Source organism: Tauraco erythrolophus, chromosome 8, assembly GCF_009769465.1.
Source record: "Tauraco erythrolophus isolate bTauEry1 chromosome 8, bTauEry1.pri, whole genome shotgun sequence".
In the NCBI taxonomy this organism is placed as follows: Eukaryota; Metazoa; Chordata; class Aves; order Musophagiformes; family Musophagidae; genus Tauraco; species Tauraco erythrolophus.
Genome location: NC_141472.1, coordinates 30666718 through 30691147, shown reverse-complemented (window position 1 = coordinate 30691147; position 24430 = coordinate 30666718). Strand labels below are relative to the sequence as shown.

The 24430-nt window shown below is 40.0% G+C and overlaps 1 protein-coding gene across 1 annotated transcript in view; it reads right to left on the bottom strand.

The window, feature by feature from the left end:
- Positions 1 to 24430, bottom strand: part of PTPN4 (protein tyrosine phosphatase non-receptor type 4) — a 125230-nt gene that overhangs the window by 75958 nt on the left and 24842 nt on the right. The window contains exon 2 of the mRNA XM_086615921.1: positions 820 to 974. Within this exon, the coding sequence (XP_086472047.1) occupies positions 820 to 957 (138 nt within the window). The 5' untranslated portion in view covers positions 958 to 974. The remainder of the gene's footprint in view (positions 1 to 819; positions 975 to 24430) is intronic.

The following is a 24430-nucleotide window of genomic DNA, read 5'->3' as shown; positions in this document are numbered from 1 at the left end:
AAGATCACTTTAAATGCTTTAATGTCTTCTTGTGAGGTCCTTGCCTGATTGTGGGATTTTTTTCCTTAAGACGTCAAAAGAAATGGTTACACTTGTGTGAAAATATGCACAAAATCATAAACATTTTCACTTTAACTCCTTATCAAGGACTACAGATTAGAAAATCTGATGAATAACCTATTTTAAATTCCAGGCTCATATGTAAAAGTTATTCACTTTTCCCAGTAACAGTCCTCAGCATTCAGCAACCAGATTCCTATTTTCTTTCCTGCCATCCTCATTAGTGCATTAGAAGGTGGTGAGTTTAAGTAAGGGAAATCATGGAACATGAATATAACCTAAGAAAAGCCAAAAGCAAAGAGATACTTTAAGATGATAGCTGTAACCAAATATAACCACACACGTGATTGAACCCAGTTAGCTACACAGTCCTGAGAAGAGTTTACATTACACCTTACTCACGTTCAAAATGCAAAACCCAGAACGAAGTAAAACAGAAACTTGCTTCTTATTCAGCTCGGTGGCAAAACTGTCCTCCATTTCCACTATACAACGTTAGTCCCTGAAGAGAATTACTAGAAATAAACTATGCTTTGTACATTCAGTTTTGAAATGAAGACATGTTAGTACTATAGAGGATGCCAGAATGACTAAGTTCACAGTGACTTCATGTGCACAAGCACAAGCATGCCTACCTGAACACAACTTCCTCTTCTAGTCTGTACTTAACACTATTTTGAAAGTCAAACTCTAGCCATACAAATCCAGCAAAGGAAAGGAAGCCTGGTGATACTGATGTGCAGTAAGCAGATTACTTACATTAACTCTGAAAGCTTGTACAGTGTTATCCAGGAGAAGAATGTTGCAGACCACCTCCGTATGCTGCCTGTCTCGTGCCAGCTCAGACGCTCGTACATTGTAGGTTCTGCCAGCAGGCAATCGGAAACGTGCGGTCATTACTGTCCACACAGGGTCTTTAGGCAAAACGAAAATAAAATTAAAAAAGATCAAAAAGTGCAAATGCAGGAGTGTCATACTTCAAAGAAAGGTCAACACATCACAGACAAAAGAAAAATGAGTACTAAATTCACGGTATCCAATAATGAAATAATGTCTTTACAACACAATCTTATTCCAAAATACTCACATCTTTTACTTTCTGTCTATTTTCCACTTCCTCCTTATTTTAAGGTTGTTTTGTGGGTGGGTTTTTTTGTTTGATTTTTTTTGGGGGGGCAGGGGTGGTTGGTGGTTTTTTGGGGTTGTGACGTTTGTTGTTTTGTTGGGGTTTTTTTGGTTGGTTGGGTTTTTTTTTTAAATATTCAGAACAGCATTTTCACTTCAAAAAACATTGTAACTGCTGGGCATCATGGCTACTAGGCTCCCAACAGAGGCAATTAAGTAATTAATTTCAGTGTAAAACAGAAAAAAAAAAGCTTACACTAAAAGGCTTTATGGAGAAAAAGAACGCAGAAAAGAGAAGAGTAAATACACAAAGATTTTGATGCATTATTCTGCAAAGCTTGTACATTCACTGTATAATAAGACATGAGAATACACAGTGATAACAAAAACACTGGCATTGCTTCTTTTCTTTTTTCTTTTTTAAATCACAACATGAATAGATAGAGATTTGTCAAACTATTGAATCTTCCATTTAGGTTAATTTGATTGGATTTACACATTTCATTTGGAAGCACAAACGATTCTTACTCTCCAAAAAAGGAACTGTGACCAACTGAAGTCTACACCCTGTGCTAAGTGCTGATAAATGAAATGCACGAGCTGAAATGTGACTTTCACTTTTCAAAACTAAGACGTAATGATTATCCTGCAACTCCAGTCCAGCAAAGTACTTACGTGCACACCTGATGCTATTAGCCCAATCCAACGATACCAGTTGCTTTCTTAAGTACTTTGCAGGATCAGGACCTGTGATTCACTTAATTACACACTCAGCAAACTATTTCTACATCCTCTGACATGGGTGTAAGCAAACAGAAGGTTTCATAACTGAAGTAGAGAATATATTGAGATAGAAAATTAAATTACCTTAAAGTAGTAAAAGAAAACAGATATTCTCAAAACTGAATATAAAATGATTGATTTTCCTTATTCTGTGAAAAATCATGAAGACTTCAAAAACTTTTACATGTTTCCTTCCTGTTTTGAGTGGAGTGGGTGTGAAGCATGATAAAAAAAGCAGAACTGAGCAGAGGACAGCAAAGATCCCAGCAGCGACTAGAGAGCTTGCCTGCATAAGAGATAGCTGTGCTCCAAAATACACAAATGAATAGGGGTCACACATAAAAGATCCATCCCCTCCTAAATAGTTGATAGCTTAGATACTTAGGCCCTGGTGGGAAAGCGGAAGACCAAGATCCAAGCCACTTGTATCAGGACAGGACAGGACTTTGCACTTTAACCTTCTTCCCACTGCCTGCAGCCAACCTCCTGAGCAACTGCCCTAAAAAATCTCTGAAGTATCTTGCTTTTCTAGGGTATGTCTTCAGCTCTTTCAGCACGACCACACATCTCAGACTTGAAAAATCTTTTTTATAATTATCTATCCTTGTAAAATGTTTCAGTTTTGCCTTAACCAGCAATTTCAGATTAAAAAGTACTTGTTCCCTTACCAGAAAGCTTTTTTTTTTTTCTTTTCTTTTTCCCCTGGCTACTCACTCTGGCTTCAGAACTACAATGCTGTATACATGCAGAACCACAGCAAGTTTATTTTTCTTTTGCCAAATCAACATGACAAACTGAGAAAGGATAAAGATATCAGATAAACCCACCAGTTGCATGGTGGGTTTAAACCCCAAACTCGTGACTTTTTCTTAATGATAAAATAATGAAAAATTGTGTCACAAACATTAAAGCTCCAAAGTAAAGTACGTGTCCGACAACTCACAAAGAGGTTGCTTCCACCATGCCTTCTACACTCCAAAATAAAAGGCAGAAGAAAATCTTTAACAGAGAAGAACAGGTAACTGAACTTCCACATCAGTCATCTGAGTCAACAACACAACATTTCACAAGCAACAGTTCGTCACGCAGAGACAATCTGAAAGTCAATTGCCTTACTAGCCACAACAGCAGAAAGATCAGCATCTTTATCAGGGCAGCTACACAACCAATAACTATAGCCAAAACTTCGGAGTGGTATTTGCCTGTAAGCTGAATCAAAGAAGGTTTCAGAAAAGCATGCAATTTGATTAAAAATAGTTTATCCATACCACAGAAATAACCCTTTGACAGGCATATTTTACAAGGATTTGAATAAGTGACAAATCAACCAAGACACAGTGAGGGTTATCTCAGAGTTCTTTCCCACCAGTGCACAAAGTAGGACTGTTTAGTTTCCAAATAAGTATTGCAGTCCTCACAAAAGCATTTAGTAGTGAGCTAGGAGGGTTTAACTCAATCCAAAATTTCACTGCAGGAAAAAAAAAAAAAAAAAAAAAGACTTGTTAAAGGCCAGAAACCATCATAGTTAAAGGGAACAAAAAGGCAAATCTCACATTTGCCTCCTGTTCTCTCCCCTATTTTTGTCTTAGCTGATCAAGACTGACAGTTTTTCTTCCTTCCTCATCACTGCCTTAAACTAGACAGAAAGCTTCTGGGTTTCAAACAGAGCAACAAATTCAGACTGAGTAAGGAGAAAAATCTGCCTTCAGTGATCCTCAAAATCTTTGAATACCAAGCAACCATCCACCATGTCCTTTGACAGATCCAACCTGCAGACCCAGCAAGGTTCTGTAACGCAGGTGATCTCCACTCCAACCAACCAAAAGCATTGAATAGTCACAGCCAGTGTGATTTGGGTCTTTCTCAATGTACATAAATGAAACAGCCAAATGCAAGACAGAAGGCACTGTGTTATGAGTTCGCTAAGGAAAAAGGATCGGCTCTATTGGGTCAGAACAACGGCTCACCTAGCTCACCGACCTGAAGGGCAATGCCTTCTCACTCTCTTTAAAGGAAGAAAGAAATGACTAGGACACACACAGAAAGATATTTCTCACACTGTTCCACAGGCTGGAGTTTAGCATCTTCCTGGTGTGGAGCTCATATCCACACCATGCTGGACATGTTTTCTTCATGGACTGAGGAAACCACGTTTTGAACTTTCAGGTTAGGCAATGAAGCATTACATTCCATGTCCCACATACAACACATAATAGCCTCAACAGCCATCTTGTATTAGACAAGTTTCTTCCATGAAACTAAGAGGCTTTTGCAACTACAGAATACAGTTTTACAACTAAGAATAGCAACTGAAATCCTGAAATACTTCTAAAATAATGGAAATGTAACAGCCATGAAAGTAACAGAAAGAAAGGTGACAAAAGACAAGACTATTTTCTGCAAACCACCTTCAAAGTTACTTTCCCCACATGTCAGCAAAAACCCCACGAATGTACGTAGAGTTTTTTTAAAACATCTTCACTACCACACGCTCTCTCAAGAATACTCCTCCCTCTAAGATGTGCCAGTTCTCTTACAGGTAACGGCTTTGTGGCCTATCATGTGTACACGACCCGTATTTAAACCCCTATCAGCACACAAAAAGACGCAGTTGTTAAGCACAGACAGACCCTGCAGTTACTGCTCTTGCTGTGACACACTTGCTTTACTATACGATTGGCTCCAGACACCAAGAACACATACAATATTATTTCTCCTGACCAGGTATTGCCATTCTTGCTACACATTTTGAAAACATACTAGCAAAATAGTGAGATGGCTGTCTATTGCTTATGAGGTTATAAAGCATAACTACCTGATTTCCCAGCAAATACCGATACATAAAGCAAGAAAACTGATAAAAATTCAGCTACACTGGTTGCAACCTTCTGAAATTAAATATGTTATAGCTAAAGTTAGTATGGAACAAGTAAAGGATTGACTTCAAGCTCCAAAGTAAAATCTGCAGCCCTAAAAGAACTAGGAGTAAAGACAAAAGGTCAGATTCAATCAAAACCAGTTTGAGAACAACTGGTTTAAACATCAGGTTAACTTAAGCACGGTACTACTGTGTGTGCACGCGCATGTCATGGACAGTACCATGGCCCCTTGCAGTGAAACCTTTCTATACATGCACGTGGATTATATAAAGTGGATTTAAATCGGAGTAATCTTTGAATATGAAGAAAGTTTCTGCTTATAATTTTTCAGCATCTTCTGCTAAGCATGCAATATTTAGACACTTGAATTAATAAGCCAAAGCATGTGCTGCTTAGAGCAACTGGAGAAGGACAGAACTTGTGCAATGAAACTCCACTCACTGCCTCCACAGACCTGAGAGCTAAATTGTACATTTCCTGCCTCAGCTCAGGTTTCAAGCCATGAAGCAATTCCAGGGAGTGTTCCCTACCAAAGGGCAGAACGTTCCTGCGATACTGGCTTGGTAAGGGCATTAAAGAGCATACAGAAGCTTCGCAAGTGAATTTTCGGCATCCTCTATTCTTTTATGTGAAAGCACACAGTAAAACGACAATTTGCTTGGGCTTACAATAAATGAACTCATTTTAAGCAGTTTAATAAATAAGCAGTTGGTTAAGAAGGTAATTAACTGAAATTTAATTTATCCAGGAGTGCAAATAATTCGCTGACTTGAAGTAAAGAGTTCTTTTAAACAGAGTTCACAATGTACTGTACACAAAGACAACCACCTTAGCACAGCACAGTATGCACATGTGCATGCAAGGACATGAGAAATTTCATTTTTAATCTGAAGCAGCTCAGAGGCTACTGCACTGCCAGATTTCCACTTGGTTACAAGCTGGAATTTTAGCAACCCAGAAGGCACATTTCCTCTGTAGCCCAGCTGCTATTCGGGGTCCAACATTAAATCACAGAATGGGTCAGGTTGGAAGGGATCAAACTTAAAGCTCATCTAGTCCCAACCTCCCTGCCATGGGCAGGGACACCTTCCACTACACCAGGCTGCCCAAAGCCTCATCCAATCTGGCCTTCAACACTTCCAGGGATGGGGCATCCACAACTTCTCTGGGCAACCTGTTCCACTGCCTCACCACCCTCTGAGTGAAAAATTTCTTCCTTATATGTAATCTAAATCTGCCCTCTTTCAGTTTAAATCCATTGCCCCTTGTCCTGTCACTACACGTCCTTGTAAAAAGTCCCTCTCCAGCTTTCCTGTAGGCCCTCTTTAAGCCTGGAAGGCTGCTCTAAGGTTTCCTCAGAACGTTCTCTTCCCCCCTCTCAGCCTGTCTTCATAGCAGAGGTGCTCCAGCCCTCGGATCGTCTTCGTGGCCCTCCTCTGGACTCGCTCCAGCAGCTCCATGTTCTTCTTGTGTTGGGGACTCCAGAGCTGAACACAGTATTCCAGGTGGGGTCTCACGAGAGCAGGCTAGAGGGGCAGAATCACCTCCCTCGACCTGCTGGCCACACTTCTTTTGATGCAGCCCAGGATACAGTTGGCTTTGTGGGCTGCCAGCGCACATTGCCGGCTCATGTTGAGCTTCTCATCCACCAGCACTCCCAAGTCCTTCTCCTCAGGGCTGCTCTCAATCCATTCTCCGCGCAGCCTGTACTTGTGCTTGGGATTGCCCCAACCCACATGCAGGACCTTGCACTTGGCCTTGTTGAACTTCATGAGGTTCTCACAGGTCCACCTCTCCAGCCTGTCAAGGTCCCTCTGGATGGCATCCCTTCCTTCCAGCGAGTCCACAACACCACACAACTTGGTGTCATCTGCAAACTTGCTGAGGGTGCACTCGATCCCACTGTCCATGTCACCAACAAAGATGTTAAACAGTGCCGGTCCAAATAACAACCCCTGAGGTAAGTCATCACTCGTCTCCATTTGGTCATCGAGCCGTTGACCACAACTCCTTGAGTGCGACCATCCGGCCAATTCCTTATCCACCAAGTGGTCCATCCATCAAATCCATATCTCTCCAATTTAGAGACAAAGATGTCATGCAGGATAGTGTTAAATGCTTTGGAAAAGCCCAGGTAGATAATGTCAGTTGCTCTTCTCTTATCCACCAACATTGTAACCCCGTCATAGAAGTCACCAAATTTTCAAGCATGATTTGCCCTTAGTGAAACCACGCTGGCTGTCTCCAATCACCTCCTTTTTTTTTTCCATGTGCCTTAGCATGGTTTCAAGAAGCATCTGCTCCATGGTCTTGCTGGGCACAGAGGTGAGACTGACTGGCCTGTAGTTTCCCGGGTCTTCTTTTTTACCCTTTTTAAAGATAGGGGCTATGTTTCCCCTTTTCCAGCTGGTGGGAACTCCACCGGACTACCACGACTTCTCGAATATGATGGATGGTGGCTTAGCAACTTCATCTGCCAGTTCCCTCAGGACCCACGGATGCATCTCATCAGCTTCCATGGACCTGTGCACCTTTAGGTTCCTTAGACGGTCTCGAACCTGATCTCCTCCTACAGTGGGTGGTTCTTCAATCTCCCAGTCCCTGTCTTTGCCTTCTGCAACTTGGGCTGTGCAGCTGGAGCTCTTGCCAGTGAAGACTGAGGCAAAGAAGTCATTGAGAACCTCAGCCTTCTCCATATCCCGGGTAGCCAGGTCTCCCGTTTCCTTCCGGAGAGGGCCCACGTTTTCCCTAGTCCTCCTTTTATCTTCAATGTACATATAGAAGTTTTTCTTGTTGCCCTTGATGTCCCTGGCCAGATTTAACTCTATCAGGGCTTTAGCTTTCCTAACCTGATCCCTGCCTGCTCAAACAATTTCTCCGTATTCCTACCAGGCTACCTGTCCTTGCTTCCATCCTCTGTAGGCTTCCTTTTGTGTCCGAGTTGGCCCAGGAGCTCCTTGTTCATCCATGCAGGCTTCTTGGTGCTTCTGCCTGACTTCCTCTTTGGGATGCACCACTCCTGAGCTTGGAGGAGGTGATCCTTGAATATAAACCAGCTTTCCAGGGCCCCTCTTTCCTCCAGGGCCTTATCTCATGGTACTCTAGCAAGCAGATCCCTGAAGAGGCCAAAGTCTGCTCTCCCGGAGTCCAGGGTTGTGAGCTTGCTGTGCTCTCTCTCCTCACCACCCTAAGGATATGGAACTCCACCATTTCATGATCACTGCAGCCAAGGCTGGCCTTGAGCTTCACATTCGCCACCAGTCCCTCCTTGCTGGTGAGAACAAGGTCCAGTATGGCACCTCTCCTCATTGGTTCCTCTGTTACTTGAAGAACTAAGTTATCATCAATGCATTCCAGGAACCTCCTGGATTGCTTATGCCCTGCTGTGTTGTCCCTCCAACAGGTATCAGGGTGGTTGAAGCCCCTCATGAGGACCAGGGCTCATGAATGTGAGGCTGCTCCTATCTGTTTACAGAGGGCCTCATCTGCTTGGTCTTCCTGGTCAGGCGGTCTGTGGCAGACTCTCACTATATCATCACCTGTCCCTGCCCTCCCTTTAATCCTGACCCATAAGCTCTCCATGGCTCCTCCATCCCCAGGCAGAGCTCCATGCACTCCAGCTGGTCACTGACATAAAGGGCGACACCTCCCCCTCAGCTCCTCTGTCTGTCCTTCCTAAAAAGCCTGTACCTTTCCATTCCAACACTCCAGGCACAGAAGCCATCCTACCATGTAGTAGTACATACTACATGAATTTGCTACAAGAGCTGGAAAAGTAGGCCAGACTCATAGAAAACCCACATGCTTATAACATGATGTAGCTTGAATACATTAGATTGCAGACCCTGTAGTTACTAAAATTATCCAGACAATCCAATTAGGAGAAAAAACCCACAAAACTATTAGAAGTACAAAGAAAAATTTGAAGGTTTAAACAGAGTAATTCAACATACTGCACTTCAAATGAACACTGAGTTATATCTAGAACCTATCTTCATATACATTTACTGAAAACATGTTAGTGAAACGATATTAAATGTTTTAACCAAAACCAGTTTGAAAATGCTAAACATCAGTTGTGTGTGCAGTATTTTGAGGGAAGTCCACATCAGCTCAACAAATCAAAGTTCAAATTTTTTATCTTTCAAAAATTTGTTTTGAAAGCTTTCAGTAATTCTGATGTAGCACACAGCTCCAGGACATTCCTTATAAATAATATCAGAGTAGAAAAACATTTTCTTTAAAGTGAATCGACCCATGCACTACAATTCTGAACTCGTTCCAATGATTCATACTTCATTCATTTCTTCCTGCTTTCTGCTGACCAAACAATGGAAAGTATCCATAATTCTTGAAAGTTGATATGTAAACTTTGGGTCATTTCACTTTGTCGTCACCAGGTGCAAAGGTTCAAGTGAGACTTCTAGCCAGGCAACAGCATCATTAATGATTCTGCGCTCTATCAAAATCTTCTGTTTCTTTTGTAAGTTAATTATCTGTAAGTTAATTATCTGTAATATAGTTCACCAAATTCATTCTGCTTAAGGAAAATAATATACTCCTGTAAAGCTATCATATGGCCACTTATTAAACTCTTCCTACAACTTCCACTGGAAATTGGGATATTGCATTTTTTCCTGTTGACAAACTGGGACAGTTACATCAACCGCACAATGTAACTACAAGCATGATTCCTTCAGTGCTATTACATTCCCAAAGGGTTGTCAAAATAGAGCACTGGGTACAAGGAGACACTGGCGTTGGAAATTAGAAAGGTAACATTTCCAAACTCAGCGACTTCTCTCCAGTGGCAGGTAACCAGACTGTGCACTCGTTAGCCCAGGTACCTGCATGGAGCTGGCAGCTCTGGGACTCCAGGCTCTCCCCGCTCCTTGGTCAGCCTCACTCCTCAGGGGTGTCCTCCTCCCACACCCTTCTCTACAGCCTGGCGTTGAGCAGCCTCCAGGCTTCATGTGCAAAACTGGTACACTGAACTTACCTAATCTCCAGCTGGTTTTATATATTCCCTCAAGACTTATCTGTGGGCACTTTGAGCTGCTTGATTAAATCCCTCACAGATGCATGAAGTATAGAACAGCAAAGTAAATTCCCGTCTGCAAGTATTTCACTCTTGAGAGCAAAAAAGAGCAACATACTCACATGACCCCAAAATGTCAGCATCTCACCTGCATTTAAATGAACGAGCTACTCTTGCATCCTCCTTTTCCACATCCTCGATTCCCAACCACATGAAAAGCCAAATCTAACACAAAACCCATTAATTCTTGAAGTATATCTGATAGTTTCTGAAAATTTCGGGCCCAAAGTTCAGCAGCTGAGAGAAAATAGGTTGAATTTAGCCCCTCTCCTCTACTTACCTCTATCATCTTCTCCTATACATGAGCCAGTAACAGAGAATTAATACTCTATCCACTTCTTCAGCTAAGTTTCTGATATTAACTCATCTCGTTTTATGAATACAAGGATTTAATGGGGTAAGTTGTGCATTTCAGTATAGGCTCAACACCTTAATTAGTAATTACTCTCAGTTTAAAAATTACTTGAGGACTTCTTTTTAAATTAAGACCTATTTGGATAATGTTTTTTTATCTATTTCTTTGGACAGGGGCTTCGAATTTGAACAACTGATATAAAGCAAGATTTTCACTCATATCACATAATTACTAATAGAAACAAAAGGTTAAAGACAGAAGACCTTGCTCTGTCACTCCTAGAATTTAATTCTTTCCAACATAAAAATAATAATTAACACGGGATAGTGGCCAATTTGTTAGAGGAAGCTGGAGGATATATACCAGAACATAGCAAATTAGTTTAGTAGTACTGTATCAATCTACTATTTCTTCTGAAAAACACAACTATTTCGACAATTTGACAATTCTTTCCCTTCCTCCTCCCTTCCCCCAAAACAAGAGCATAGTGAACAGAAAAGTCTATTATAAACGACACTTCTATCTAATTAAATGTCAGTACTTATTACGCTTGAACTGTAAGCACAATGCTCAAAAAAAAGCCTCTCAAATTCAGCTACTCCCTTTCTCTGCTTTGGGTCTGAAGTGCAGGAAGTCTAGTATCTGCTTTTCTTCACTTCTACACGTAATATTTCAGGAAGCACAAAGACAGCAAGATATAATTCATTAGTTTGAGATTATAATACTTACTGGCACAGTTTAGAAGTAATACTAATAAAACCAGTAGTTCTTAGAAACCATGCCATCAACACTGCCAATTATTTTGAACCTAGAACCTTTATGCCCTCCCTTTCTATGCCCAGTCATTTTTCACATGAAGAAAGTAACTCTTCTATCCTTGCTATTCAGGACTCTAGATTAGATACAGCCCGAGAAGATAGTATAAATTTTTTGATGAGGAAAAAAGACAAAAAAAAAAAAAAGGACAAAGCAGACTTATAAATATAGATTCCAAACAGCTCAATACAGTTCATTTTAAACCTATTTTTAAGTTTCAAATTTATTCTTAGTGATTACCTGTCCACACCACATTACAACTGGCAGCCTGATGGCTGATTTCCATAGCACATCCTTTCATAGTAAATCTGATCTCTTTTTTTTCACTTTTTGATCAGTTTTCTAGATGGGGAACTAAGCTTCAGAGAGGCTGAACAAATACACCAAATACACCAGAGGTCTGCAGCTAAGAAAAATCTAGAATTAAAACAGTCAGATTTTTTTTTTTTTTTACCCTTTCCTGCTTCAGCAGGTTCAACCTGTTTCCCTTTTCACTACAACAGTCTTAAAGGACAGAGTGTGAATGAAAGCTAAGACAACAGAAAACCTCCTTCCAGCTAGCTCCTGCCAGCTCCAGGCTGAGTACTCACTGATCTGATGACAGCAGTACTTCAGAAGAGACGGGACTTTTGCATCACTTCCAAATGATGCAAGAAAAACATCCAGAGCCCACACGCCTTTAGGAAAAGGCTTCATATTGAGTACCTGTGGTCATTCACAACAAACACAAATCCATCTGTCCTACAGGTGACACACTGAAGCTACAATCAGACTTGCAACATCGTGAATCTGTGCAGACATATTGCTTCTGACCTGGAGAGCTTTTATCTCCAGGTGATACTCAGGGGTAAGGGAAGTTTTATGAAACAAGTCACACATATGCTTGAACAAGACGCGTGAAGTTTCAGAGATTATTTTGAGCATAAGTCTAGAAAGTTTCTATATGACAACAATATAGCCATATATACATTAACAAAGCAGGAAAAAAACATCTATGTCTCTATTAAGCAATAAACTGATCTTCGAGTCACCTGGATCATAGTGCAACAGCTTTATAGAACGGTTTAGGAAAGGCACACCACGGTGTGAGGAAACAGACAACAGGCAGCTGAAGCTAGAAATGTCTTTAAGTAAAGATATTGGTATAGTTTAAGGCCTGTAATATGAAATCAGAAGTTGATGGCAACCTCCACCTATAGCAGTGGCCAGTTTGTGAAGACTCACAGAACAACTCCCAAGTACACGTCTATGGTCACTGCACCACTACACCACCACTTCAGCCAGTGTGATGGACAGCAAAGGAACACGTCTCCCAAGTTTGTAGCAGCCCATGCTCCTGGTATAAGCAATTTAGGATGGAAAATGACAAAGCTAGCAGGGAAAAAAAATTAAATCTAGCTATTTAAAGAAAAAAGAAATGCAGACCAAACCCTGTGAAAGGGCAAATAGCTGAAGCAGTCAGAAAAGGATAAAGCTGCCAAGAAAAAGAACTAGGAAGAGGAGCACTGTTTAAATATCACTAAATGGTGAATTCAACTATCCTCCTATTTCTAAAAAAGTATTATAAATTAAACAAATATGCAAATGCATCAATAAGACATAAAACCACCTTGTTTCCTAGTACACAGCTGTCAGTTCATGATATTTAGAGGTGTTCATAATGTGTAAAGATTACTAGGAATAAATAGAAAAGTTTTCCAGGTGAGTTCCACCTCCAATATTTTAAACTTCATTATATCCACAACACGCCTTTGTTTGAAAATAGCTTTAAAAATGGCAATCTGTGACCCTCACACAGATGGTTACTACATCTAACTCTTCCCATTCCTGGAGATGGATCTCTTATTCTTGGTTTCATGACTCAATGCTATAATAAGAGGTAATAAATGGAAACTGTAATGAAACACTACTAAAATATCTTCTTGATAGAAACTTCTCAAAATAAATTTGCAGTAATTTTTTAAATGTGTTCTTAAACTAGTTAAATAGATTTTTAATTAAAAGGAAATTCTGGCTCCCATATACGTCTAAGATCACGACGCCTAAATATTTACTCGCCAAAATAAAAAAGGGTTGAGATCCATGCAAGTTCAGACAAACTAAAAGCAGAAGCACCAGTTGATAATAGTAGGTTAGTATTTTATATCTTACTTATGAAGGGGGGGTGGGGGGAAGGAAACACACAAAGAAAACCAACAAATCCCCCAAATCTCACATTTGTTTCCTACAGGTTTCCTCAAAATTATCAAGGAGTAACTAAATTTGATTTCCCTTTGCTGTATGACTCCAAAAAAGATTTCTTTGCCTATTAAAAAATGGAGTTTGCAGTCCTCTACAGGCCAGCAGAACTGAAAAACTCCTTAGTATCTAAAAAGGAGCCTGGTAATCACCAAGCCTTTAATGACAACGTACAACTGCCTATAGCTAGAATAACCCAGTACAGTCCTTTCAGAGTGCTAATTATTAACAGCTCTAAACTTGAGCAACAGCCTGACTACACACGCTGAATCAAGGAAATGTAGCAAGTGAGAACCAGGCTTTTGATTTCAGCTTTTCCATCTACAAATAGGAGGGGGTTTTAAGACAATTTGAGAAGTTGAAAAGAGAAAGAAATTACATGTAATTAACATCTGCTGGTCTTCAATAGCTGTATACAACTAAGCAGATAAAACAGGGGTAAAACACCAAATGCTGGAAAGTTACATGTTCTAACTCGGTGCGACTGTACATGAACACAAGTCCCACATCCTGTACGCTGTACAAGCCTCAACCACAATTATCTGAAGACAACATTAACAGAAAGCACACCGATGGAGAAAATCCGTGGGCTCGCTCTTAGCCACTCGCGCGCCCACGGATCCATACTGCTGCATGCAGCAGGACGATCTGCAAGTCCAGAGCAGCTAGTTGAATTGGCAGCTTGAGTTCCAGCCATGGCATCTGTGTTGTGGAGCCTTTGAAGCTGAAGGCAGTCTGAAATGAAAACAAACTGGCAAAATTTGGAAAAAGCTTTTATTCTACTCATAGCTGACTTCAAGTTGAATTTTGGCTGGCACTAGAACTGAAGTATTAGAGGGAGGAAAGTTGTCTGTGCATATTCTGTTCAGAGTTGGTAAAGCTAAGCCAAATTATCTTCAATAGACTTAAACACAGCAGATGCTAATTCTAAGTCTGAATATAACCAACTGGACACTTGCCATCAAAATTACTTTTTAATCAGAAATGCCATTTCCACAAAATAGAAATTTTCACACAGAAAAATTTCAATTTGGCCAAATTTTCCACTGGAAACATTAAAATAATGCCTGTCTGGCTACCTGCTTGGAAAACGTTTGTGAACTCTGCTTTCTCCTCCAACAGAAAACAACCCAAGGGAAGCCTTCTAGCAGCACTGCCCAGAGAAGTGACCTCACTCCCTCCGTGCCCCTGGCTCTCAGCTGCCCTGCCTCGCGCTCCTTTCCCAAGCACCCACATATACTCAGCCTTTCCCCAGCTTTTTGGCCCTGGGTACAAGCACAGAGCAGGTCGCCTCTTCGGTTGCTCCTGGGGTACGCACCAGAGAGACTCCAAAGCACGTCTGGGCACTAGAACAAAAAGGTCTTCACGCAGCATGAGAGCAGCTTTGCTGATGGACCTGCCCAGTAGGAAAAGAACCATCCTATTCAGATCATCCCAAATTTTAAGTTCTCCTTTTTTTATTTATTTATTATTAAGCGCTCTCACATTTTTACAACTTCATCACACCTTAGGTAAGTATTTTTCTGACTCCCCTTTGCCTCCTCAAAGATTTTCTTTACAGGAAACAACTTCAATTTTCGAGCCAGCTCAAGAAGACTAGAAGTTCAAAATTATCTGTGTGAATCTGGCAATGAAAATATCACCCACGTTCAAATGATTAAGCAGTTAAATCTAATAATTGTTTACCTGCAGTGAAATTCAAAAAACAAATAAATCACAGTTTTGTGGGTTTAGTTTCTTTAGCAAAGTATCTTAAAGAGGTCTAAGCTCCCCAGATTCGTAAATTGTAGAAAGCTACTTTGTAAAAGGATCATTTTCAAAGATTTTGACTAGAAAACGACAGGACAATTTTATCTGTACTTCTTATGAAATGAAACTCAAAGCTATACCAAAAGTTTTCCAAAATTGTGGCGTACTGACCTCAACAGATGCAACCCTGTCAAGGGTTATGACACGATTACACATTAAGGCCAGACTGTGGTACTTCTGTGTACTTTTCTCTATACATTCTGAGTTTTGTAAATTGTTAAACTGCAATTGATTTTGCACATAAACAAGTAAGAGAAAAAATTACCTTCATATATATTTCTAAGAGTTGTCTAAAAATGCTTTTCCTGTTGGGATGCATTTCCTTCTTTTGAAACTAAAAGCATATTTAAAAAAAAAAAGTATTGGAAGAAAATATAATGCAAGAGGAAAGACAAGATCCAGACTTCCATAAAAAGTTCACGGTTCTTACCAGGATTCATCAAAGCAGACTTCTGAAAAAACTTTAAAGTTTTACTTCTCATTTCTGAATACGACTGTTTTCTTCCTTTTAACTTTGTTCTTTATAGAATTACACAGTAATACTTGGAATTTTCCACAAAATTAACTTAACAAAAATAGTAGATGTTATTAATGGTGTGAAAAGCAACATCACACTGTCAAGGCTAACTATGAATATACTGCAACGACAAAAAAAAATTTGTACATTCTCACATCCAAAAAGTAAAGGCACAAAGTTGCAGGTATACACAACTGGAACAGGCACAAAACTTAGAAATAAGGAATTTTTTTAATGCACCACAGCACCAAAAGGAAGTCACATCACATTACCCAACCTAAACCTAAAATTCAAACACTGTATTTACATAGAGTGTTCATCTCAGCCCACCCAATTAAATCTCAGAACTTTAATTAGAAGTTAGATTCCTTTTACTAATGTAATAGTGAATTATTTTCCAGGTACAGGATATACATCTTCTACATAAAAACATTTAGTGTCATCGCATTCAATAAAACATACAACTGAGAAAATTACCTGGCGACTCTGCTTGGAGCTGAAAACTCCTAAAATCAGCTGCCATTCAGAATCAGCAAGAAACTTTCAATACCGCTGCTTTGAGATGAACTAATTCAATTATTCTATTATTTACTGAATTTATTTGTAGTAGGAAAACAACTTCTACAATCTTGTCTACAGCATTGATGTTCAGGAAGACAACAGAGGCTTTAATGCTTATTTATCATACTGGTTCAGTCCACTGAAAAAGCAAGCACATAACCATGCTACAAACCAGTTAATCAACTAAAACTGAAGCAATACAAGAAACATCACAGCTCCAGTTGGACTAAACACATTGCCGAGAAGGGCAAACGAACACACACATGCAGAGTCTGTGTCTGCTGAAGCTAAAGAGCAGCAAGTTATTAAAAGAAGAAAGTACTACAAAATTATAAAAGGCTATTTATAAGCTGAATGTCACACCACTATTTATCACGCTGCTATTCATGGTTTCTCCCATGTATTTACCGCTTTTAAGCAACAACAAAGCTCTGAATGCAGTTCAATCACCTGCATATTACAGGGTCTTCAATTTAATTTACTTGCTTCTCTGCTGCTCCTGAGAACCTTCATCTGTCCAACTCGATTTCCTGATAGGAAGCTAGCACATAGCTCCTGCCACAAACCAACACAGGAACAGCCCATCACCCCTGAAGATACCATGACAGTAACAGAATTACCTCTTATTCTTCTTTGTAAAACAATCGGAGGTCTGGACATACCCTGTCAAAACACGTTCCGTGCCACTGAAACTGGGAGATGGTTCAAATCCCCATCCCGAGCCTCTTCAGCGCACGGCAGCCTGCAAGCACACAGCTACCATGCCTCAGCTGAGAGACTAGGGGCGAGTTCGCTTTTTTTTTTTTTCTCCTACCAGAACTATAAATGCCAATCTGATTGTAGCCACAGCCCAATACAGAAGTCCACATGTCATCACAGCAAACTTTCTCAAACTTGTGGTATGAAAGAACAGACCAATTTTATTTTTTTGTTTTTAAACAAAGCCTAATTCTAAGAAAACCATGCTGACAGAGATGGTTATTATCTAGTCACTGCACTTTGAGTGAGACACGGATGAACTTTTCCACTACATTGCCTAGAACTGACATCTACTTATTCATAATAAAACAATCTCATCATGAAAGTTTTTCTCAAAAGAAGTCTTGAGTGATTAATTTAGCTTTATATGCCACAGCAAAGTTCACACTACTTGTGCAAAAAAAATTATTGTTAAAAGTGAAAATATGTTATTTTACTGTTCAACTGCATACTGGAGAGATTGCGACATCCTAGCCTTTAATAATCTTTTCCCACTGTTTTAAAAATAAGGACATAGCATTATTTTTCTCTTTGAAGTCAAATGACTGAAGCAGCAGACTGATTTAAGAGCCTTCTATCCAAACTCATTCACCTTCCAACATACAGCAGCTTTACAAAATGCTTAGCAAAAAACCCATTTGGATATTCTCTTCCACTGTGTTGCTGTTAACAGACACTACTGTAACTGAACAAAACCAGCCATAATCCCCAGGCTGTCAGAAACCAGAAGTCTGCAAGGCTGTTCCATCTTCACTGCCATGCGTTCTCTTTGCTCCTCCATGCAAGTGCTAAGCTCCTGAGCCCCATCTCTGCTGAGCCAGGGAGTACGCAAGGCAGTGGGCTGGAATGGCTGATTTTAACCAGTTCCCCCAGTGCTTTTGGTTCTCATTTGATTCGACTGAAAAAGTACTTCAAGAAATAATAAATGATCATGCTAAATGTCTATCTATTTCAAATTTGTAACAAGCATTTGAAGTATGTGGTAGTCTACAAAATCTGACAGCAGAGACCTAACACAAGGCTTAGCAAGCATGTTTGCAGCAAAGTTGGCATGCTACAAATGCCGGAAAGGGGTTTCATAGTCAAAACAAAAAGGTAATGTAAATCTGCAGGAACAAACAAACTTATCCACCACACGATTTCCAGAAGCATGAAGGGAACACACATTTTAAGTAGCTCATCTGCAATGCCAGCCTAAGCAACAGTCCCAGTACAAAACTCACCCTGCTACCATATTCATTATTTCTACATGAGGGGTGAAATTCTGTCTCTAAAGCTATCTGACAAGCCTCTCAGTAAGACATGTCAAGGTACTTGCATGACAGCAGACCTTTAATATTTGGAAATTCAGTAGAAGTCATTATGTAGACAGACGATGTTTACCCAAAACCCCTACCAAAGACAGGGCAGTAACTCCTCACAGTCAAACCTAAGCATGGAAATGATACTGCAGTTCTTAAATCTAGGAAGTAACTACTTCCTCAGGTGTAACTGTGGTCCATGCCAAACACAGTAAAGGACTTAATAAGCAGGCATATTTCTGCCCAGCAACTCAGTTCTCAAGGACCCACACATACTAAGTGACCCATACTTTCAGCATGCACTGGTACATGGAGACAAGAATCTCTGACAAAGAAACTCTGAAATGCCTCCAAGACTGTGGAGCAAAAAAGATTCAAGTCTTTTGACAGAAGCGATAAATGTCCCTAACAAGAAAAAGATTGGCAGAATGTACCCAAGTTTCCCAGCTTCTTGACCTTTTGGTAAAGGTGAGAATCAAACTTTTTGCTGATTTCTATAAAAGTAGTAGAAGGGAAGATGCCAGCAAGTAAAATAATCACTTCCTTAAATACCTTTCCTTTGAGGCCATCATTGAACACTTTTTTGCTCAACTGCCAAGCAGTCAACGTTTTGGGATGGATTCATTTCCCTTTTCTAAAAGGGAACAGAAGCTACTGTGGAGAAAAAACAAACCCCACACCTCAAAATACAAAGCACAAATGAGTATCTGTGCAATGTCTCCCTCTGAATAATGCCAAGTGCAGAGACTGTTGATGGTAGAAGGAAGGAACACATAGAATTCAACCTGGTGTCATCCATCCCAAAATCACAGGCAGCCCTTAGAAAAAAGTTCACCATTAGACCAGGTGTGATTAGTCTCCAACTAGTGCTGACTTGGACAAATGAGAAATCGTACCTGTGAGATCAGTTCAGTAACCGAACCGTAAAAATAATGAATGAGGCAAGTTTTATCAAAAATCAGGCTTACTTTCCCCAAAGCTCTAGAAGAGCTTACTCCAGGCATTTAGGTTTTATTTAAAGGAAAATGCAGTTCTAAAATTTCCAACTACAATTCTTGCTTATACTCAGTTCATGAAGTCACAATAACAGGCTACAGCTCCTATAGTTAAAGGTATCAGCACAGACTTGCAGAGAAATGAAAACAAGTTACAATAATGAATATTGAAGTTACTTTCATGAATACCATTATAGGCAACAAAAATTCCTATCAAGTTAATAATATAAACAAGAAAATTTTCTCAATATATTTTCTCATTTTACAAAAACAGATATGGTCTCTTGGGAGAATCATTCTTCTATGAATATTTGACATCAAATGCAAGGTTTTTTTGTCTTAGCAAGCACATACTATCATCTCTGAAAGAAATAATAGATAACAGCAGACAGTAGAGATAGCACATTGTTAAGTTTATGTTTTCAGACATTTGAATGTGGCTACTAATAGCACTTTTAAAGTAATTAGGCATCATTAGGTAATTTAAATAATATACTAATTAGGCAATCTTAAAATAGCCTGGCTCTTGTTCCTGTTGTTTTCCCTGGAAAGGCAGGTACAAACATGGGTCAGATTCACAGGTTGATGCAGCAGCCATGCTGAAACTACAAAGATAATTATTTATTACTGAAACCATCAGTTCCATATCATTTCCCTCATTCAAGTACTCTAGACCTCCTCCCCTTCCCTGCTTCACTTCTCAAGGCTCTAACAGTCTCCCTTCACCACTCAAATCCTTCCCTATGTTATGCCCATTTCTCTAATCACCTTTCAACTTCTTTCTGTCCTACTCCATGCTCTAACTCCTTCGGGATGGGCCTATAAGACGGAATAGCAATAGAAATTACAAAAATGTCCCCCAAAAACACAGAAACCCAAACATGTACCACCTGGAAGCAAGAAGAAAAACTGTTGCCAGGAGGCAGGAACCATGTTCAAGTCTGCTCCCAAGCTTAAAAGAGAGATTCCAGGTACATCTACAGTCAGAGTAACACCACAGGTGAAAGGTGCCTGATGCACTCTGCTGAGATGCTTTCCACATGGTTATGAACGGAAGGGATGGATGGCAACATCATCATCTACACAGCATCACCAAAAATCATGAAAAGACTTAAATTTCACGTTTCAACACGAGGTACGGAAAGATTCCCACTCCATCAGAAAAATCCATAAAGGACCCGCATAGTCAAGCGACTTCCCCTAACAGCCTCCCAGATGCACACATTTTGAGTTAATTCTGAGTTTCAGAACTTAGCCCTGCCTCATTTTTCTATCATCTTCACCAACAGAATTAATTCAACGCCCATAATGCTTAAGGACAACCGCCTTCAAAACAAGACTGCCGGGAGAAGAGAAATCCCTGCAGGAAAACTGATTAAGTAGAAGTCTATTCTCAACACGCACAAACATGTTGACAGTGACATGATACAGATTTCCAACAGCTAAGTTTTCTGATACATAAAAAGAGACGAAAACTTACAGCTTCTATCAAGTGTGAAGAGACACTCAGAAGATAAAAGATTACATTCACTTTTTCTTTAAAGCAAAAATACTGTACAAAGTGCATCCAGAGGGAACAGTCTAACAATATGCAAACGAATCTATGAACATGGCATTAAAAGGGGACAAGCTCTCCGAGTCAGCACGCCTGTACTGCTCCTCTTGGGCATCATGTTTAAAAACTTTTCATTCACATGCCCCTGCAATCAGGCCCAATTGATTTCTTACATCCTCTTCTTTAGGCACGCTTTTATAATTAAACTCAGCTTCCTCAAACTATTTGCTGCCTTCTGCATTTCGTGACAGAAAGTGAAACTTCTACCTCATACAGAGAATGACTATTTTTTTCCCTTGAAGGCAAAGACATAGCACCATAAAAATTACGCTGTTATGCAACTTCTTTTATTATAAGGCAGCATCAGTAATACTGCCTTGGACCGTTTATTCCAACGCTCTTTCATTATCTAGAATTCATATCCTTAAAAAAAGATTAGGCTAAGCTAAAAAGCTATTTAGCTAATGGCTAAACTATATATAGTTTATTTCTATTGTCTTTGAAAAACACTAATCCTCCTAACTGCTTTAAAGATAGGTTCTCAGGGTCTAGATAAGAAAATTTCAGGAGTTTTATTTAATACCACTATAAAGTATAAAAACAAATGGTCTTCTGTTGTTGTTGATTTTAGATAATTTTTCCATGCTGTAATAACATTACCCTAACGTTATTAAAATTTTTTTTAAAAAAAATTTGTTCTAATGGTGTTTTCCAACAGGTACACAGTACAACGTTACTGAAGCACTTCTGAAGGCATCATCTATAATATCCCAGAATTAAAAGGCTAAAGAGGGACATATGGCAGGATATGGAATGTGCACATTAACCAATAAACCAAGTAACAGGATTCTTGCATTTTCCAACGTCTATTCACATGCACTTTCCTCTGCTGGCAGTTCCGCAGTTCCCCGGAAGCAGCTGCAGGAGCCACAGGTGAAAGTATCAGGAGTGTTGTTCTGCAGAGCAGCATCTCTCTGCATGTGTATCATGCTAAGCTGAGGGCACAGAGCTCTTCCTCACACTCCCACAGATGTTCACAAGAGATTTTTTCCCAAAATTAAGACACTAGGATCACACAAGCAATATCCACATTCACTGATGGGATGCAATTACTTTCTTTCTAACTAGCAAGATGTTCTCATCAGAACATCACAGATGAGACTCAGTTCTTCTGGGGGACCAAGTCTTTCACTACAAGAAGTACTTTAGATAAGGACTTTAAGAAATTTAGTACTTCCAAAAATGAGGCGGTAAACTGAGTTGGCAACAAGCTTCATCTTAACAAAGATGTAGGAGACAGGCCAGAAGATTCAGAGGCTTATGAAGATTCAGAGTACCAAGCCAAAACCAAACCACCAGCCATTTATTTGGCTTTCCCAGTTAAGTCCTTCCTGATATAATTAGTGTATCCGTGACAGAGATGAACAAGCTTGCCGTATTACAAAGAGGCAAAAAACTTCAACCCATGAAACGGAGAGGATGCTTCTCCCATTACAGAATAAACCTGGGAGTTGATACAGAAACAGCATTCTTGAATAGCATATACAGGAGATCCAAATACATTACATTTCGTTATGATTACGGGGAGCACTCTAGCCAACAAAGTCCAGATTACTCCTCCTGAATTCCAGCCACCACACCAGCATTAGCAATAGTGACTTCAGAAGCAGTACACTTCAGCAAATATCTGTCCCTACGTGCTGGCAAATACTGACTAGTCATCTAGACACCACGGCGCAGTTGTTGAAACGGACTGCCAATATCAGAACTGTCAGCACACCAAGTAACACCAATCATATCCTGTCCTACCACAAAACTGTTGATACCTTCGGTGGAAAGGTGCAACAACACCATACGATTTATTTCCTAGATCACAGGAAGAAAACCTTGGTGACCCACGACTGGAAAGGTTTCAGTGGCTCCAGGAAGTTGCAAAGAGAATAGAAGCACACAGATCAATGGGTTCCTTTACAGTCCAGTAAAGGTTTGAGATGTCTTAGCTTTGTCCAGTGCTGGAAAAGGTCCTCTCCTCTGAAGTCAGTGTGAGCAGGTCCAAAACTGGAGTCTGTGAAGCCGGAGAACAAAAGAGATGTGGTTCCCGCTGGATTGTTCGATTACTGCACAGAGGCTGCCGGGACGTTACCCACTACTTGTGAAACAGCGCGTAGCCAGTGCTGAGCACCATGCCGCTCCTTCAGTGTTAGTCGACGGTGGGGTGGCACAGAAGACAAGCTAAAGAATATCTGAGCGTTCTTCAGTTCTGACTATTTAGAGGAAAGAAATGAAACAAAGCTTGTCCTTTCCAGATTCAGGAGCTGGTGACAGGATGCTCTGGCAATTTCTTCAGAATGAGTGTGATGTTATGTGCAATAGAGAGAAAGACAACGGTAAAGAGTTTATTAGCACCATCGCCTTATCCTTTTGAAAAGTAGCTCCCACTCCAAGAACCAGCACAGCATGTTTATTTACTAGAAAGTCACTCAAAAATCTCTCAAAGAAAGAGAACTTCTCAGCAGCTAAGAGTATGAGGAATCTACAATGCCTATCCCATGTGCTGTTTTCAAACTCTGAAAACTGACGACCAGAGAACAGAAATCCCAGTTATTTAACAGAAAACCAACAAGAAGCTTGTGTCTGCTACTGACAGGCAGGCAGACTGCTAGGAGCTATTCTGATGCTTCACAAAGGATGCAACATGAACATTATTAAATAACAGACATGTCCATCTGTCCTCTGGAAGTATATAAAGAGAAATACAAATTAGAATTTCTTCAGTGTTAGATCATCCGCCTTTCTCTAAGAAAATCTGCTGAAAAAAAGAGAGAGAAATGAAGAGGTGCCAACTAGACTGAACAAGTGCTGACAGAGCTCATGAAAGTGCAGAAAAATCTCATCTAGCTCTCGAGAAATCCAAAGTAAGTAACTGAAGAACACAGATACCCAAACCTACAGCTTATGCATACTTTGTGGTAGGCTTTGTTTTTTAGCAGATATATAGGCTACACTACATGCACATCTCCCTGGCACACAGTGGTCACTACAGCAAAATATCTACGAACAACCACTAATCTTTTTGCCACTAAATATTCTACTAAGCCATTTTGTAAACTTGCTGTTACACTCCTCTGAAATTATAGACTATATGACAATAAATTATTACTTGTGAGATAGCTCACACCTGTGCAACACTTCAGTAAAAGCTGTTAGAAACATCCTCTGGAAAATCTGAGTTAAAATCTTTGCCCAGTGAAGTTGTTTGAACATTTATCTGAAATTCACTTTTGTAAACTGTCTTCCTGTTTTGTTGTTGGCTTCACTAAGAAGTTCCTTTCAGTTTTCTACTGAATACAATTGACAGAGAATTTAATAGCTTTCCAGAATAACTATATCAGAGAACCTTTACTTAAATGCCTGATTTCAGAACATTTACAGATAAAAATATGACATCTGTGGAAAGTACATAAAATCTAGGCAAGGTGACAGGGAAGAAACAGAAAACTGACTACTTGACAGCAACGTTTAGGTAAACAGAACACATCCACTATCTCCACTGGCTGCAATTCAAGAAAAATATTACCT